General features: G+C 42.4%; 1 protein-coding gene across 1 annotated transcript in view; it reads left to right on the top strand.

Annotated features, from left to right (window-relative positions):
* The window catches only part of Cab39 (calcium binding protein 39), an 80,015-nt gene extending 63,824 nt beyond the window's left edge, over positions 1-16,191 (top strand). The window contains exons 5-9 of the mRNA XM_057761892.1: positions 1,655-1,823; positions 8,965-9,024; positions 11,084-11,149; positions 14,230-14,373; positions 15,172-16,191. Coding sequence (XP_057617875.1) covers positions 1,655-1,823; positions 8,965-9,024; positions 11,084-11,149; positions 14,230-14,373; positions 15,172-15,360 — 628 coding nt within the window. The 3' untranslated portion in view covers positions 15,361-16,191. The remainder of the gene's footprint in view (positions 1-1,654; positions 1,824-8,964; positions 9,025-11,083; positions 11,150-14,229; positions 14,374-15,171) is intronic.
* The last annotated feature ends 324 nt before the right edge of the window (positions 16,192-16,515 follow it).

Raw genomic sequence — 16,515 nt, 5'->3', positions numbered from 1 at the left:
CGGTTAGAACATCCATGAGTTAAGGCAGCAGTGGGAGAATAGATGGAAGGAAATAAAACTAAGAGACTTCAAAAGAAGTATGAAAAGTCCTAGATGATTCCAAACATGGGAGTTCTTGAAAGTTAAAGATTTGTAGTAGGATAGGAAAAAGGGAAGTTTTTAAACTTCATTGTCTAATAGAGTAGTTAATTTTAAATTTTGGCTATTCCATCTCATTTGCATTAGCCACATTTCAAATGTTCAGTAGCCATCAGTGACTTAGTAGCCAACAACGGACAGCATGTGTACAAAATATTAACCATCGTGGAAGGTCTGTTAGCAAGGTGTCGGAGAAAAAGCAGCACTGCCAAAATGTAGCGCTGAGCGGGCAGGGCAGTTGGGGCTTGATTTTTTTTTTTTTTTTTTTTTTTTTTTTTTTTAGTGTAGGGATGAGATTTCATGTAAATCTTTACCTGAGACTGCCAGAGACATTAGAAAATGCCCAACCACAATTCAGGGAGTGGATGGAGGGAAGGAAACACAGTCATGGTGGTGGGGGCCATGAGAGTGTGGGCTTTCCTTAACAGGTGAAGACCTCAGTGGAAAGAAAGGGGAACCACCAGCAAGATAAAAAGGAGAACTGGGAGGAAGTTTTTTTCTTCCCTATTTTTAAAGAGTGGGATGTGCTGGGTGGGGCATTACCCAGCATTCACAAGGCTGGTTTGGTCGCCCTGTCAGATCATTGCACAGATGGCTCTTGGTTAGTCCTGTTGTAGCCAAGGGGAAGTCTCTGCTGGCCAAATAATTATTTCACTAGAGTATTGGGAAACGTTTGACTACCAAAAAACAAACAAGCAGAAAAACCTATGGGAGCTTGTCGGTGGGAAAGAAATAGAACCGATGTGTATACATGGAGGGATGAGAGCACCCTTTCTGAACAGGTGTCAGCCTGTGAGGTAGTGTGTTTTGAGAAGGGAAGGCCCTGGTCACTGTGAGGTTTTCTTTTTGATCATAAGGGAAGAAATGCTGAGACAGAGCTGAAAATAAAGGAAAAGGATTTGGAGAGTTGTTGAGGAGGCTCCTCTGTGTCCTCGAGGGTCTCCAAGTTCTCTGTGATGGAGATGCTCTGTAAAATCCGTAGAATGAGGCTTGCAGTTTTATGGGATTTGCATGTTTCCAAGAGTCTGGAAGTACTGATGTGAATGTTGAAACAATGAAGTATATACATGCTGTGTATTTGATGGACCTGTATTTGTACTGTGTTTATGCTGAACTCCTGAATTTGGGAAGAGTATTCTGTATTACCCTTCTATTCAGCTTTCTGGTTCCTCTAGTTGTGAGCACAATAGGTAAAAGCTAAGCTCACAGACAGTGTTATCCTGGTACTTGTAGATGTTTTCAAACTCAGGACTTCTACTCTTGTGGTCTCTACCATAGCACATTTTTTTTTTATTGAAGGTAGCTGTCCCATCTCTGCACTGCTCTACGAAGTTCCAGATTAAGAGACCCTGCTGTATATACCCTTGAGAGAAATCCTTTCTGTAATCTACTGTGGTCACTTAGTTAGGAGTGTCTGAAACTTGTGTTGAGAAAGTTTGAAGTGCTCACTTTTGCTCTTTTTGAAAGAGCAATCATATATGGCTTTTATTTGTTATGTTTTGTTTTGTTTTTACAGGTATGAATCTCCAGAAATAGCTCTCAATTGTGGAATAATGTTAAGAGAATGCATCAGACATGAACCACTTGCAAAAATCATTTTATGGTCGGAACAGTTTTATGATTTCTTCAGATACGTTGAAATGTCAACATTTGACATAGCTTCAGATGCATTTGCTACATTCAAGGTAACATTTAAAGACTCGAATTCTAAACACACTTGCAAGTGAAAGCGGGTTTGCAGTTTCCCTGTTGTATACATGACTGCCCTCTAGTGGGAGTAGAGGTGTATTTTATATGAATTGGTCTGTTTGTGGTATTTGGAGTAAAACCACACACACAAAATACTTAAAATGTGGAAAAATTAAATTCTCAAATCTTATCAGAAAGGCAAAAGTCTTGTAAGGTCAAAAGTGCACTTGCTTGTTAAATTATCCAATAAATATGATATAGATAATATACAGACTACCCAGCAACCAGGCTCTCCCTAGTGATGGGACGTTTTGCAGCACTTCCTTTGGTTAGCACTAGGTGGGTGATGTACTTTGCTCTGCTCAGAGGCCATGTTCTTTGGAATATATGTTATCAAATACTAAAACCACATTCAGTATGGAGAACCCCACTATTGTTGACAGAACCAAGGCAGGGTTTACCTCCTCTCACCGGAGCTAACAAAGGAACAGGGTCATCTCCCCTGTCCCCTCTCCCCATCTGATTCACTTACCTCCCTGCGGATTGTATACACTGAATGCACATGTGTGACCACACCAGTTTCTTTAGCTGCAAGCTTCTGTTTATGGTGTATAAATGAAACAGCAATCTTGTATTTTCTTTTTCCCAATGAGAATAAATCTTGATGTGTTACATTCCCTTAAATGACCTTATAAATTGTTGAATTAGTGGTTAGTATACTTCCATGTAGCTCACTCACGCTCAGAAGCCATGAGAAAAGCTCGCTTTCCTAGTAAGAGCTCAGCTTTTTAATAAAGAACCCCTGAGGTAAGGACTTGTACTCTGGGTAAAGTACGTATGTGAGGGTGGTGAATACATTAGGACAGGATGAAGGCATGGGGACTGGCCAGTAGGGTTTCACCCTGCCTGAGAATAATATCACAGTGTGAGTGGTGCCAGGGATTTATCTCCCAGGATCAGTACAACTTCTACAGAAACTTTACGTAAGACTTCACATACATATATGTAACTGTCATGTACAAAGCAAAATGCAATGAATTTGAGATCATAACATAGAGTGGTCACTATGATATCTTAGGTATCACCGCAGTGGTGGGATAGGACTCATAATCATAATGCATCGATGGAAGGGAGTGCCCCATTCAGGAACAACAGCCCGGCACGAAGGGAGGTGTAGTAGCGCCCGTGTCAAAGAGAGTACCCCGTGTGGAAAGAGCCAGGATCCTGAGAGTAGCAGCACTCTGGGCGCGGGAGGGTGAGGGAAGAGGATTGAGCAGCAGTGGTCTGGGAGAATGCAGCCAGCCCCCTGACCACGTGGAGGATGACATGCTCCTGGCACAGATAGCCAAACTGGCTCTAAGGTGAGAGGTATGTGCTGGCTACATGCCGAAAATGTGATATCTGATGGTCTTGTGTGACCTTGCTGATACTTTAATCTCAGTTAGGTTTGCTTCTTCTATTTAGCTCTCCTCAAGAAGATGGTGGTGATGGAGCTACTGTGGGTAACACAGTCCATCGGGTTATGGTAGCAAGAAAGGGAAGGATTTGGCAGAGCCAGACAGGTAGTAACTTCTTGAATAAAAGAAATTTCAAAGCCCACTTTGCATTCAGAGGGTGAGCTTGAGAAGACAGCTCTGAGCCAGTCTGGCGCTAGATCCCAGTGTTCCTAGTGACACAGAAATGGGGAGCTCATGAGAGGCTCCCAGTAATGTACAGAGCATGGCCCATAGGCAAGGAAGAGAGAGAGACCTACCATATAATCTCAGACTAGCTAAATACCAGATAGATCCAAGATACCTTATTCCCTGACAGAAACTCTGGTCAGAGCAGGAGGACCACCCTCGGACAACCCAGCAGTTTCCCAGCAAAGGTGCCTGTGAGCAGGGCTTCTCCTTTCCTATTGCAGGTATCCATCTGCAGGGGTGGCTTTCTGCATGTTGTCCTTTGAGAAAGCATACTCTTGCACAGTTTTCAGACATACGCAGCTTGTAGAACACTAAAACCATCCTTTCTGCGAGTGTCCAGGATCCAGAGCTTGAATGAGTGCTGAGTTAGCAAACCAGGTGGCCAAATACTTGCTGGTGACTAGGGGTTTGTATTGAGAGGTGGAAAGAGATGGAGAGAGAGATTTGAAAACTGACAGGTATTTGCAAATTTTCAGAATAAAAGAACAAATTCCACCCAGAAAACTCAGTAGAGCTTAGAGCTTGATATTACAGTTGTGATGGGTCTAGAGAATGTTTCCAGAGAGATGATTTGTAAGCATTGAAAGGGAACTTAGGGCTGGAGAGATGGCTTTGTGGTAAAGAGCACTGGCTGCTCTTCCAGAGGTCCTGAGTTCAATTCCCAGCAACCACATGGTGGCTCACAACCATCTGTAATGAGATCTAGGGCCCTCTTCTGACGTGCAGGCAGAATACTGTATATTTAAGATAAATAAAATCTCTAAAAATTTTTTCATTAAAAAAAAAGAGCGAGAAAAGAGAGAAAACCTGTTTATCTCATTCATGGCTCACTAAGAGGGAGTTTTATCTGCTAATCCTAAAAGCCCCCAGGTCAGACATGCTCAGGGTTTGTCTCCTTATTAAAGTGAGGTAAGAGGCAGGTCCACAAGTCTGCAGCACTGCCACAGTGTGTGCAGCAAGCAAGTTGATGTTAAGTGACTCCTTCCTGAGAGCTTGAGGGCATGATGGGTACTTACTAACAGATGTTCTCCAGGAGACAAGTGCCTATCCATAGCAGATCTCTGAGGGTTCTCCCATCCAGCTAAAGGGGTACTGGGTATACTCATCAAGAATGTAGATGCTGGAGCTGGAGAGATGGCTCAGAGGTTAAGAGCATTGCCTGCTCTTCCAAAGGTCCTGAGTTCAATTCCCGGCAACCACATGGTGGCTCACAACCATCTGTAATGAGGTCTGGTGCCCTCTTCTGGCCTGAAGACATGCACACAGACAGAATATTGTATCCATAATGAATAAATAAATAAATAAATAAATAAATAAATAATATTTAAAAAAAAAAAAAGAATGTAGATGCTGCCGGGCGGTGGTGGCGCACGCCTTTAATCCCAGCACTTGGGAGGCAGAGGCAGGTGGATCTCTGTGAGTTCGAGACCAGCCTGGTCTACAAGAGTTAGTTCCAGGACAGGCTCCAAAAACCACAGAGAAACTCTGTCTTGAAAAAAAAAAAAAAGAATGTAGATGCTGACTGGTAACTGGATGCTAAGCTTGCTGAAGATCTTGAGAAGCCCATATAGAACAGGATAAAACTAAATGTAGACAACTTGAGTATTTAACTTTATAAATACAAGATGATCGAGGCGGTGGTACATGCCTTTAATCCCAGCACTCAGAGGCAAAGGCAGGAAGGAGGATCTCTAAGTTTGAGCTAGCCTGATTACAGAGTGAGTTCCAGGACAGGCTCCAAAGATGCACAGAGAAACCCTGTCTAGAAAAAAGAAAAACAATAAAGTAAATAAATACAGGATGAGGAAGTAAAGCACAATAGTGAATGACTTAATTGTTGTCCTGCACCAGCTGAGGGGCCAAGGAGTACAGAAACAAATTTTACAAAAGTCAGAGATTTCAGAATTGTGAATAAAACCTGCTATTTCAACATACTGAATAAAAACATTTAAGAGTAGTGCCTAGCAAGCACGAACACAGTGCTCTCTGCTGTGATGTCTTCTGACATTCCCTGTCAGTGTGGTTATACTGCTCATTCCTCGGCCCGGAGAGGTAAAGTGTAATGGTAGCAGTCACTTCTAAGTGAAATAATTACTGAGTACATTTTTTTTTAAGATTTATTTATTTATATATTTTGTTTTACAGTGTTCTGTCTGCGTGTATGCCTGCAGGCCAGAAGAGGGCACCAGATTTCATTACAGATGGTTGTGAGCCACCATGTGGTTGCTGGGAATTGAACTCTGGACCTCTGGAAGAACAATCAGTGCTCTTAATCTCTGAGCCATCTCGCCAGCCCCTACTGAGTACATTTATTACTAGATTATAATTATCCTTTTTCGAGAGTCCTATCCTTGTAAGAAAACTGAACCTAGAGATGGTGGTAGTCGGGCAGTGAGTACAGAGGCCAGAATTTGAACCCAGGCAGACTGCAGAGCCCACTTTAAAAATTCTGAGTGTGCTCAGTAAAATCAGTGTGATGGCACCCAGAGCTCCATGTGATCATAGGAGAATGACAGGAGCAGCCCCTTGTCTCAGTTTCAAGTAACAATGTTGCCAGGTGTGCTTAGACAGATAGGTAACTTTCAGAAAGTGATTAGAGACTCAGAACCCTGTCATTCAAGGAATGGCTAAAGGAATGGGTACCTGCCATGAGACTTGTTGAAGGGAGCAGGGCCCCTTTGTTTGTCCCAGCCTCTCGGCTAGCTTAACCCCCGGAATAATCACACAGAAATTGTATTAATTAAATCACTGCCTGGCCCATTATCTCTAGCCTCTTATTGGCTAACTCTCACATTTTGATTTAACCCATTTCTAATAATCTGTGTTCACCACGAGGTCATGGCTTACCGGGAAATTCTGCATGTCTGACTCTGGCAGCTCCATGGCGGCTCTCCCTCTCTGACTCTCTTTCTTCCTCCCAGAATTCAGTTCTGTCTTCTCCGCCTATCTAAGTTCTGCCCTGTCAGGCCAAACAGTTCTTTTTTATTAATTAACCAATGAAAGCAACACACAAACAGAAGGACCTCCTATACCAGAGACTGCTTGTATTTGAAGTTGGGCCCTCTAGAAAGTAGATTAAACCCAGTCTGTTTACTCCAGCCATTTCTGAAACATAGGGACAGGTTTGTTTTTTGTTTGTTTGTATTGTTTTGTTTTGTTTAAGGTACCTGGAGGGACAGCCATTGGTGCTGGGAACCGAACTCATATTTTTGGTTGTGAGCCTACCCTTTAACGACTGAACCATCCCTCCAGGCCTGGACAGGTTTAACTCTAGCCCAGAGAACTTTATGACCCTGTGACCTCCAAGGGGTGAACTACACAGGTAGATTTGGGTTCCATGTCCTTGGCTATAGTAAAGCATTAAATGGGACCTGGAGCCATCTTTATTTGCCAAGGCTCTGAAAATAAGCACGCTTCTGGGAGATAGCAGTATTCTTTCAGGAGCTTCAGGATCACCTCTTTCACCCGCTTCCTGAACTTAGGGGACATTTAGTGGTTTAGCCCACCTTAAAAGTTGGCTGCTCTCTGCTAGACTTCAGACACAGTCCACACAGCCTTTCCTCCAGGTTGTACTGGGGAATTCTGGTGTGTGTTTTGGATCCTTTTTCTCCCCTCTGTCTACCTCAGACTAGACCAAGTTTTCTAAGTCACTGACCTCACACTGGCTACAAGTCCTTTACCCTTCACTTTTGCTGCCACCTACTCTTACCCCCAATTTACTGCCAAAGGCTCCATCTTTTCCTTTCCCAGTGTATTATTGGCTATTTCTTAGCAAGTGCTCATTTCCAACGAATATACTGCCATCCCAGACCTTGGGTGTCTTCACAGAGGAAGACATGCTGTTATACATAAGGTCCAACTCCTTCCTGCTTTGGGTGCCCAGAGTACCCCCTTCAGTCCCATCCACCCTGACACCATAGAAATTTGCTTCCCAGATTGACCATAGTCTGAGTTCCCAGATGATAATATATGAGTGGAGACATGTTGGAGGTCTCCCTTTTTGCCATGTGGCTCCCTCCTCTTTATACCATAGGCCTTTCCATCTTAAAGCAAATACTTTGTACTGACCTGTTCTGAAGCTCAAGACTCAGTTGAGAGTCAACATCTCTTAGATACCCTCTCCCTTAGTCTTCTTTAGACTGTGACCAGAGAGCAGTGGGCTTTGGCTGCACTGACTCAGATTATCCACAAGAATGAAGTGGCACTCACTGTATACAGACATGTTAATCTCTTACTACATCCATCTATCCATCTATCCAGTTTCTCAGTGTCTGACTTATTTTAGGCATTGTTCTGAGGTCTGGGGATTCAGCAGTGGCTTGTAAATTTAAGGCCTGTCCTTGTGGTACCTACTCACGGGGAGCCAGCCTTTAACCATACATGGTAGCAGGCTAAAGAGTGGGGGATGCTCTTTGATAGGCAGGCTTAGATGTTTTCTCTGTTGATACCTCCCTTTGATGTCTTTATGTTCCTTTCTGCATTGTAACCATTGATACTTGCTAAGGTACTGGCCACACTACCGCTTTCCTCTCTGCCTGTGACGGGAGAGATTATAGTATCTGCCAAGTGGAGGACCTGTATGTAAAGTCGGGTTGAGCAGCAGATGTACTGAAGGTTTATGTAAAGTGATTGCTGCCTCTCCAAAGATACTGAAACTAAATTCTGTTTAATTCTCACAGGAGACTTGGAAAAATTACCAAAGGTTCCTGAACTTCCCTATTTAAATGAGGGAATTTAGCACAAATCCATCCAGCAGTTTGAGCAGCTGTAAATCTTTGGGGTTGGGTTAGAAACCTTCTTAAACAGCATACTGTGAAGAATGTTCAAGTCACGCTTTCCCAAACATATCTTTCGATTTACTTAATTACTAAGCTCTTACTCTTACTGGGCAGTGCTTAAGTGCCAAAATCTTAAAGCTTGTAAAAGTCAACGTGACTAGAAGTTACAGTCTAATGAAGGGGAGGGGGCTTATTAAATAATCCCACAAGCAAATGTAGAGTCACAACTGTGACCCATCAAGAAAGGTTTTTGAGGAAGTGATGCCAAGTCAGAGGTCAGGGTCAGGAGCAGATGACTGGACATGCAGAAAGCCTTTGTGAAGGGAAGTTATCAGGAGGTGAGTGGCAGGTCAGTTCTATGCAGATGAGGAGTCCCAGTGGACTCCTCAAAGGAACTAAAGCTGGTGTGCTCCTGTCCATGCATATGACCCAGGCCAGTGCACCCTCGAGCTAGCTCCAGAGAGGCCTAAGGAAGTTTAAACAGTTCTTATCCAGGGAGACCAAGGTCATTTCATGGTCCTGAGAAAAAAATCATAATGAAGTATTACGTACTGTCTGCTAATATTTAACAACAGTTTATCAGGCAATTTGGCAAAGAATATTTTAGAATTCTTTTTTTCTAAGAAAACATTAATGGAGAACAACTATAAAAATACATCTTTTTCTTTTCCTAGGATTTACTCACGAGACATAAATTGCTCAGTGCAGAATTTTTGGAACAGCATTATGATAGAGTAAGTATGTATTACATCTGTAAACTTTTAACAGAAATGAAATTAGCTTAAATGGAGGTTTAAGGTAGGTTTTGTATCAGAATGTTTGACTCTATGGTGTTTGTAAACAATGCTGTAATTACTTCTTTACTGAAACAACCGGGAGTACTACTAAGTCTGAAGCAAAATTTGATCTGCGTCTTGTATATTTTCTTATTTTAGAAGAGGGAAGTGGTCATTTTTGCTCCTTGAGTGATAATCTTTTTTTATTTAAAATGCGAAGAGAATTTAATCTGACATTTTTTTACTTTCTTCTTCCTTTTTCATCAGTTGCTCCATACAAAAGAAAGAGGCAGCAGCTGATGGGATTTGAGCAGTGCAGGCCTAGAGTGGGCAGGACCGCAGCTTTGCTCCTGCCTCACTGCTTACTCCTTGTGCCCATGGCCAAGGGACTTAGTGCTTGGAGCTTAGATGAGGACGTTGATTCCAGCTCTGTCAGTGTCAGTCAAGCCCAGCACTGATAGCCTCCAGAGAGCTGCCTGTGATCCAGGAGGATCCAGCAGGGCACAGTGCTGTGTCCACGCCTGCTCATCTGCCTTCCTCTTCCCTCTGGAGGGCTTCTCCCTATGCCACATTAGTTCCCTCCACTCTGTCCGAGATCTGATAGGCACACTTAGAGGACTGAGAATAATAATTGTCCACTTAAACTTTCTGTCTGTCCCACAAGACTTACTTTTTTTTAAAAAGCTATTCTACTAGTAGTTTAAATCTTTAATGTTTTAAATATTGTTGACATTTCACCATTTGCTTTCCTATTCCACTGCATTATAAGGTTCTCAGAGACAGAATCTATGCTTTCTTATGCTTGTCCCTTCTGCTTATCTTCCCCTCTCCCAGCTGCATCATAGCATGTAGCCAAGTACTCAGCCTCAGATGGCTTGAGCATTGACAGCATTTTATTTCTGCCATGAGTGTTTGGACTTGGTGTTTGCTTTTGTGTCTCTGGTTTAAGGTGGCAGCCGTCACTACATAGGGACCTCACAGGCTTTAACACAGTGATTCTCAACCTTTGGGTCACCATAGATCCTGCATATCAGATATTTACATTATGATTCATAACAGTGAGAAAATTACAGTTATGAAGTATCAACAAAATAATTTTATGGTTGGGGGTCACCACAACATGAGCAACTGTATTAAAGGGTCCGACATTAGGAAGATTGAGAACCTCTGCTTTAACTTCAAACTGCCTGAGTCCGGTTTCAAGTGACTTCTTTAACCTCAAAGTAGCTCCTGCCTACAGTATGTGGAGTGTGCAGCTCTCTGATACTAAAGTTCACAGAGAGAGCACTAAAACACCATAAGCAGTTAGGAATTGCTACCTATCTTATTAATATGTTACTATCTTAATTTAAAGCCTCCCACATATAGACTATCGTATTTAAAGAAATTTACTCTAGATAATAAAGTCTGTCTTAATGCTGAAGTAAAATAGTTTCCTGCGTATTATTAGTGAATGTGGCATTAGCTAACAAGATATTAGGAAGACATTTATTAGGCAACTAGCAGAAATGTGTAAAGTACAGTCAGAAGGAATGTGAATTTTTTGTTTTGTTTTGTTTTGTTTTATGACTTAACACACTACTGGGTTTCTCCTCTCAACTTTGTTTTCTCTCCTTGCTTGATACCTAGAAAGAAAAGGGATATTTTTCTCTTGCTGTTTAGACAAGTTGGTTCCTGTATATAAACAAGTAGGAATTTTCTAGTGTAACAACACCAAGAAATGAGCGTGGAAACTGTGAGAACGTATTAATGCTTTATGAGGCTGATTTAAGGTGCAGAGAAGGACTTTGTCAGAGCGGTCTCTGGATCTCACTGGAGCCTGGAGGGGACCACCCCCAGGAGCTCCATGTGTAGAGGTGGTTGTTGGCATCACCAGAGGGGCACAAAGGAAGGAAGGTTTGACACCATTGTCAGCAAGAAAGCACAGACCTTTGCTGATGTTGAGAGTCAGCCCCAAACTTTATCATGTAATCGTGCCTCCTTTTTCTTAACCTTGATGTATGCTTTCTGGTCTCAGTTTTTTAGTGAATATGAGAAGCTACTTCATTCAGAAAATTATGTGACAAAGAGACAGTCACTGAAGGTATGGACAATTCTCTTTCTCATGTCATTCGTTTCCCTTCATTGTGTATTTGCAACTTGAATTTGGGTACATGCTGATCTCGGTTGTAGACCTTTAGGAGACAATAAATACATTTGTGATTTTGGCATAGTCAGGACTTTTGCACAGTTTGAGGTTTATTAGTGATCTCTATGGGGTAAATGCCAACGTGTAAGATTGAGACATCAAAGGGGAATATAAAAGGAAATGGAAGAGAATTTTATCTCCTAACAGTGCAGTATTTTAGATTCTGAAATAATTTTGTAGGATTGAAATTTTTATTGGGCTGGGCAGTGATGGCATGCACCCTTATTCCTAACATTCCAGAGTCAGAAACAAGTGGATCTGAGTTCCAGAACAACCGTGGCTATAAAATGAAACCCTCCCTCAAAAGATTTTTTTGGTTTTGGTTTTGAAACAGAGTCCTGCTATGTGACTAAAGTTGGGCCTGAATCCTGTTTAAACCATGACAAGCACGAACCATCATACCTTGCAGAAAGATACTTTTAAATGGATTCATGCCAACTATGTAAAGCATTCTGGGTGTATACCACATGTGGAATAGACGTGGCAGTGAGGGTTGGGGCCAGCGTGTGAACAGTGAAACTGAAATGCCGTAGCTTTGCCTGCTTTTATCGACAAAGGATATGGAGAATTCCATTTGAACCTTAAACATGTTAAATTTAAGATTGAAAGTCTAGAACAGTCGTTGGCAAACTAAGGAGTTGGAGATGTAGCTCAGTGGGCCAAGTACCTGCTATGTATGCATGAGGAGTAGTCAGAGTCCCAGTACCCACACTGAGTGCTGGGCAGCCATGGCAGTCACCCTGTGCTTGGGTGGTGGAGACACGATCCTAGGGTCAAGCTGTAGTTTAGTTGTTAACTAAATCAACAAATTCTAGGTTCAAGTAAGACATTCTGCCTCAATATGGCAAGTGGAAAAGTGGCTATGGTGGACACAGGTATTTGCCCTACACACACACACACATACACATTTATACATATGCACCCAAGTATGTGTGCCTGCACACATATAAACATGCCTGTAAACCACGCACGTGCAGCTGGCAAATTATAGCCTTGAATCCAAACTCAGCCAACTGATTGGTTTTGTAAAGTTTTACAGGAACAGACATTTATTTCTGCATCATCTTTGGCTGTTTGAAACTGTAAAAGGAGATCTGAGAAGTTGTCACATAGACCATATGGCCTACAGAGTTTAAAATGTGCTTTCTCAGCTGCAGGCCTCTGTGTGTTATTATAGTGCTTACTAAATATGTGGCAGCACATCCAGTTTTGTCAGGAAGTAGTTCTACAGGAACTGGAGGTGGAGTTCCAATGATTTAGAATCTCATTTAAATGTTGTACTGGATGTATTTTAAATTCCACTTCTCTCAGAATTCCTCAAAAGTATCTGATTTTTTATTGATATGACACCATTCCTTCCCTACTGGCAGCAACTTTATATCCCTTTATACCCCAACTTCTTTTTCAGTGTCCAAAGAATTGGAGTTCACAGTCATCTTCTTGGAGATAACTAAACTGAAGCTAGTCTTTCCTCAGCATGCCTTCAGTTTCTGTAATAGAGGATGAGCGCAATGAAAGCTGCACCCTCTAACACCCACTTACAAGTCTTCAGAGGATGCAGGCAGGCCGCTTCTTACCTTAAAAATTAGTAATTATATAATTCAGAGTGATAAGAAGCCTAAAGTTAGATTTAATTACAAAAATTATTACATTGCTGGCACAAGCCTTTAATCCCAACACTCAGGAGGCAGAGGCAGGTGAATCTCTTGAGTTCAAGACCAGTCTGGTCTACAGAGCGAGTTTGGACTGTTATACAGAGAAACCCTGTCTTAGAAAAAAAAAAGAATGATCACATTGCACTTCATTTATGTGGGGATTGGGGCACACATGGAGGTTAGGAGAACAAGTTCTCCCTCCCACCACGTGAGTCCTGGGGATTAAACTCAGGCTGTCTGGCTTGGTATGCAAGCACCTTTGCCCACTGAGCCATCTTGCTGGCCTGAAACATAAGTTTTATAAATTCCTTATAAATGCTAGGTAGCATAGTTATTTCCCTGAACAACAGATTGGGGGGGTGGGATATGAGTGCAGGTGCTGGAGGAGGCCATGAGAGCCTTGGAGCTTTGGTTACAGTCAGTCACGAGCAGCCCACATAGGCGATGTGAACCTCATGCAAGAACAAGTGTTTCTGATCATTGGACCATGTCTCTAGCCCCACAGGTTTGGGGTCTTGGTTTTTGAATTTTGTTTTTGTATGGTGAGAAGCTGTTTATCTAGAGCTCTGTTATTTAGAAATGTCAAATACCTGGAGCTCAGCTGGGAACCAGCAGCTGCCATCAGGCAGTTCTGTACTTATGATCCCCATATGATCACACTTGAGTTTCTCACTGCATTCCCCAGAGGTCAGTTCTGAATTACATATCTGAAGCCAGGCAGGCTGGCACGGGACAGTCCTTACTGTCTGCCCTTCTGTCCACAAGGATGATGCCGATGCCTGCTCCGAGCAGGGTACATAGCTGACACAGTGGACACACTGGGCCTCAGCTAGAGCTCAGCATGAAAACAACATGGAGGAAAATCTCAACTGAGCAGTAACCGCTTGCACGCTGTGAGTTTATTTGGTGGATCAAGGAAGCACTCAAACAGGCAGAGATGGGCTCTGCTCTCTGCTGTGGCCCCGTTACAGTCACAGTCGTCTTGAGGAACCTCCGCTGAGCGTATAGCTTTGTGAGGCAGATGTGGGAAAATTAAAACTGTAGTACATGTTTAGGCAGACACAAACCTTCATCTTGGAAAGCCTTGTTAAATATATTTTAAAATGGGGTCGGGGTGGTGAGGACTTAGTTTAAGATTAATGAACAGAAGAAATTCCTAGCACCCATTGTTCTGACCACTTTCTTGATGTTCATTTTTACTTTTGTTGCTGTTTTTTTGGAAACCAGTCTCTCTAGTCTCTATATGACCATAAAGTGGGTTGTTGTTTAATTTTTTATTTGCTTTAAGCCTATTATTTGATGATCCAAATGTGTTCTCAGCTTCTTGGTGAACTGCTGTTAGACAGACACAACTTCACGATTATGACAAAATACATCAGTAAACCTGAGAACCTCAAGCTGATGATGAACCTCCTCCGAGACAAGAGCCGAAACATCCAGTTTGAGGCCTTTCACGTGTTCAAGGTGGGCTGCGCTGACACAGTGCTCTCCTCCAAACTGTTGTTACAGTTAGTAAAATACTGCCAGCTTCCAGTAACCAATGTGATACTCAGTTCAGCCCAAGTGTTTAAACGAAAGCAGGGACCTGGAAGTGGGTGGACCATTTGGACTTGAGAATAAGAAAGTATAGTAAAGAGAGGGTGCCATTATTTTTCAGCCTGAACAGGAGGTAATTCAGAGAAGGATTTCCCTTGCTGCCCTCCTCCCCCGCCCACCCCGTCTAGGCCTCTGATTCATCTCTATCTATAGTTGATTAAGTGAGGGCCAGTGCAAAGCCGAAAGTATTTTGTGATGCTTGGGGGAAGGGGGCGACTTAAGGTCTAATCTGACTTCTTGTGCCCAGAAATAATTTGATTTTAAAATAAAAGTAATTAGGTCTAACTAACTACTCAGTTTTAGAGTTTGCAGAATGAGCTTGGCATTCCACCGTCGCCCCCCTCCCTTTGATTTTTTTCAAGACAGGGTTTCTCTGTAGCTTTGGAACCTGTCCTGGAAACTCACTCTGTAGACCAGGCTGGCCTCACAGAGATCCGCCTGCCTCTGCCACCTGAGTGTTGGGATTAAAGGCGTCCGCTGCTGCCACCAGGAGAACTTGGCAATCTTTGTGCTAGAACAAATAGACATTATTTCCCTTATCTTGTAAAAATAAGCTCTTTTAAAGCAAGAACCAATTATCTACCCAGATAAGGTTCCTACCTGCCCAGAGGCTTGCTAGGTGAACTTTAACTGCTTCTCTGACTGACAGGGTTTTCTCTTATGCAGGTATTTGTGGCCAACCCCAACAAGACCCAGCCTATCCTGGACATCCTCCTCAAGAACCAGACCAAACTCATCGAGTTCCTCAGCAAGTTTCAGAACGACAGGACGGAGGACGAGCAGTTCAACGATGAGAAGACCTATTTAGTCAAACAGATCAGGGATTTGAAGAGACCAGCTCAGCAAGAAGCCTAATTTCCAACAAACACCACAATATCCCATCCAACTTCAGCACTTGCTGTTAGCTACTCAGCATCAGGCACTCTTATCGATTCATGAGGAACATTACTGCTAATCTGCTGTTAAGTGAACGGTTTTCATTTTACCTTTTTGTTTTTCAGTCCAGGTTGGAGAACATAGCTGCTGCTGCTTGCACATTAGCACACACGTGGTCTTTCCCTTGAGCTCTGACATTTCAGAACTCACAGACTCCATTTGCTACAGGAGTTCTGAACATGGCTGAGTTCATGCAGGCAGATGTATGATGAAAGTGGTCTAGGGAAAAGACGTTGATGACATCAGCGATGCTCTGTGCAGATCTCTGCAGTATGGACGGGTACACTGGCATCCCAGAGCCAGATCAGCCACTGTCGCCGAAGGAACAGGAGGGGAACTGTATCCAGTGTGAGCTTTGGGGAGGATAAAGTTGACGTGCAAATAAATTGATACTGAAACTTAGCAGCTTCTCAAGTGTGGAGCTTCATAAGGTCATAAGGAAAGTGTATATATGCTTTTCACAGCTTTCTAGAACTTTTTGACATTTGATTTTCTTGAGACTTGTGAACCTGGATGTGTAGAAAGCTATTTGTTCATTTTACTTTTGAAGGTATTTTAAAACAGTAGAGCTAGCAGCAACACCTTACGTTTCATTTCAATACTGCTTACAGGTTTCTTTTGTATATAATTCTTAGAATGCTCATTTCTTTTAAATCGTTTAATTTGTACAGCAGAGGAATGTTATTGTAGTAGTATGTAACTATTACCTGAGTTTTGCAAAAAAAAAAAAATGCTCATATGTAATTGAAATACTTGAGATCACATGAAAATGCTGATTTTAACATTTAAGGATCACAGCACTAAAAGAAAAAGAACCAATCCCTTGTATTCAGTTACCCAGTGGGGCACCGTTGACAGGTGGAAGTACAGACCTGGAACTCAGTTCTCTACATGGACTTGCAGAATATTGGCCTTATTCATTTAAAATGAGTCCTAAGATTGCCATATCTATGAATGATACAGATTATGCTAATAATGCTGATTCTTGTGGGGTCGGGGGGGCCTCTGTAGAGCACCCTTTCTTTCTTAGAGTAAGTAATATCCAGTACAGTAGTCGTGAAACTGAATAATTAA

Source organism: Chionomys nivalis, chromosome 2 (genome assembly GCF_950005125.1).
Source record: "Chionomys nivalis chromosome 2, mChiNiv1.1, whole genome shotgun sequence".
NCBI classification, from domain to species: Eukaryota; Metazoa; Chordata; class Mammalia; order Rodentia; family Cricetidae; genus Chionomys; species Chionomys nivalis.
This window is presented reverse-complemented; position numbering and strand designations above follow the sequence as displayed.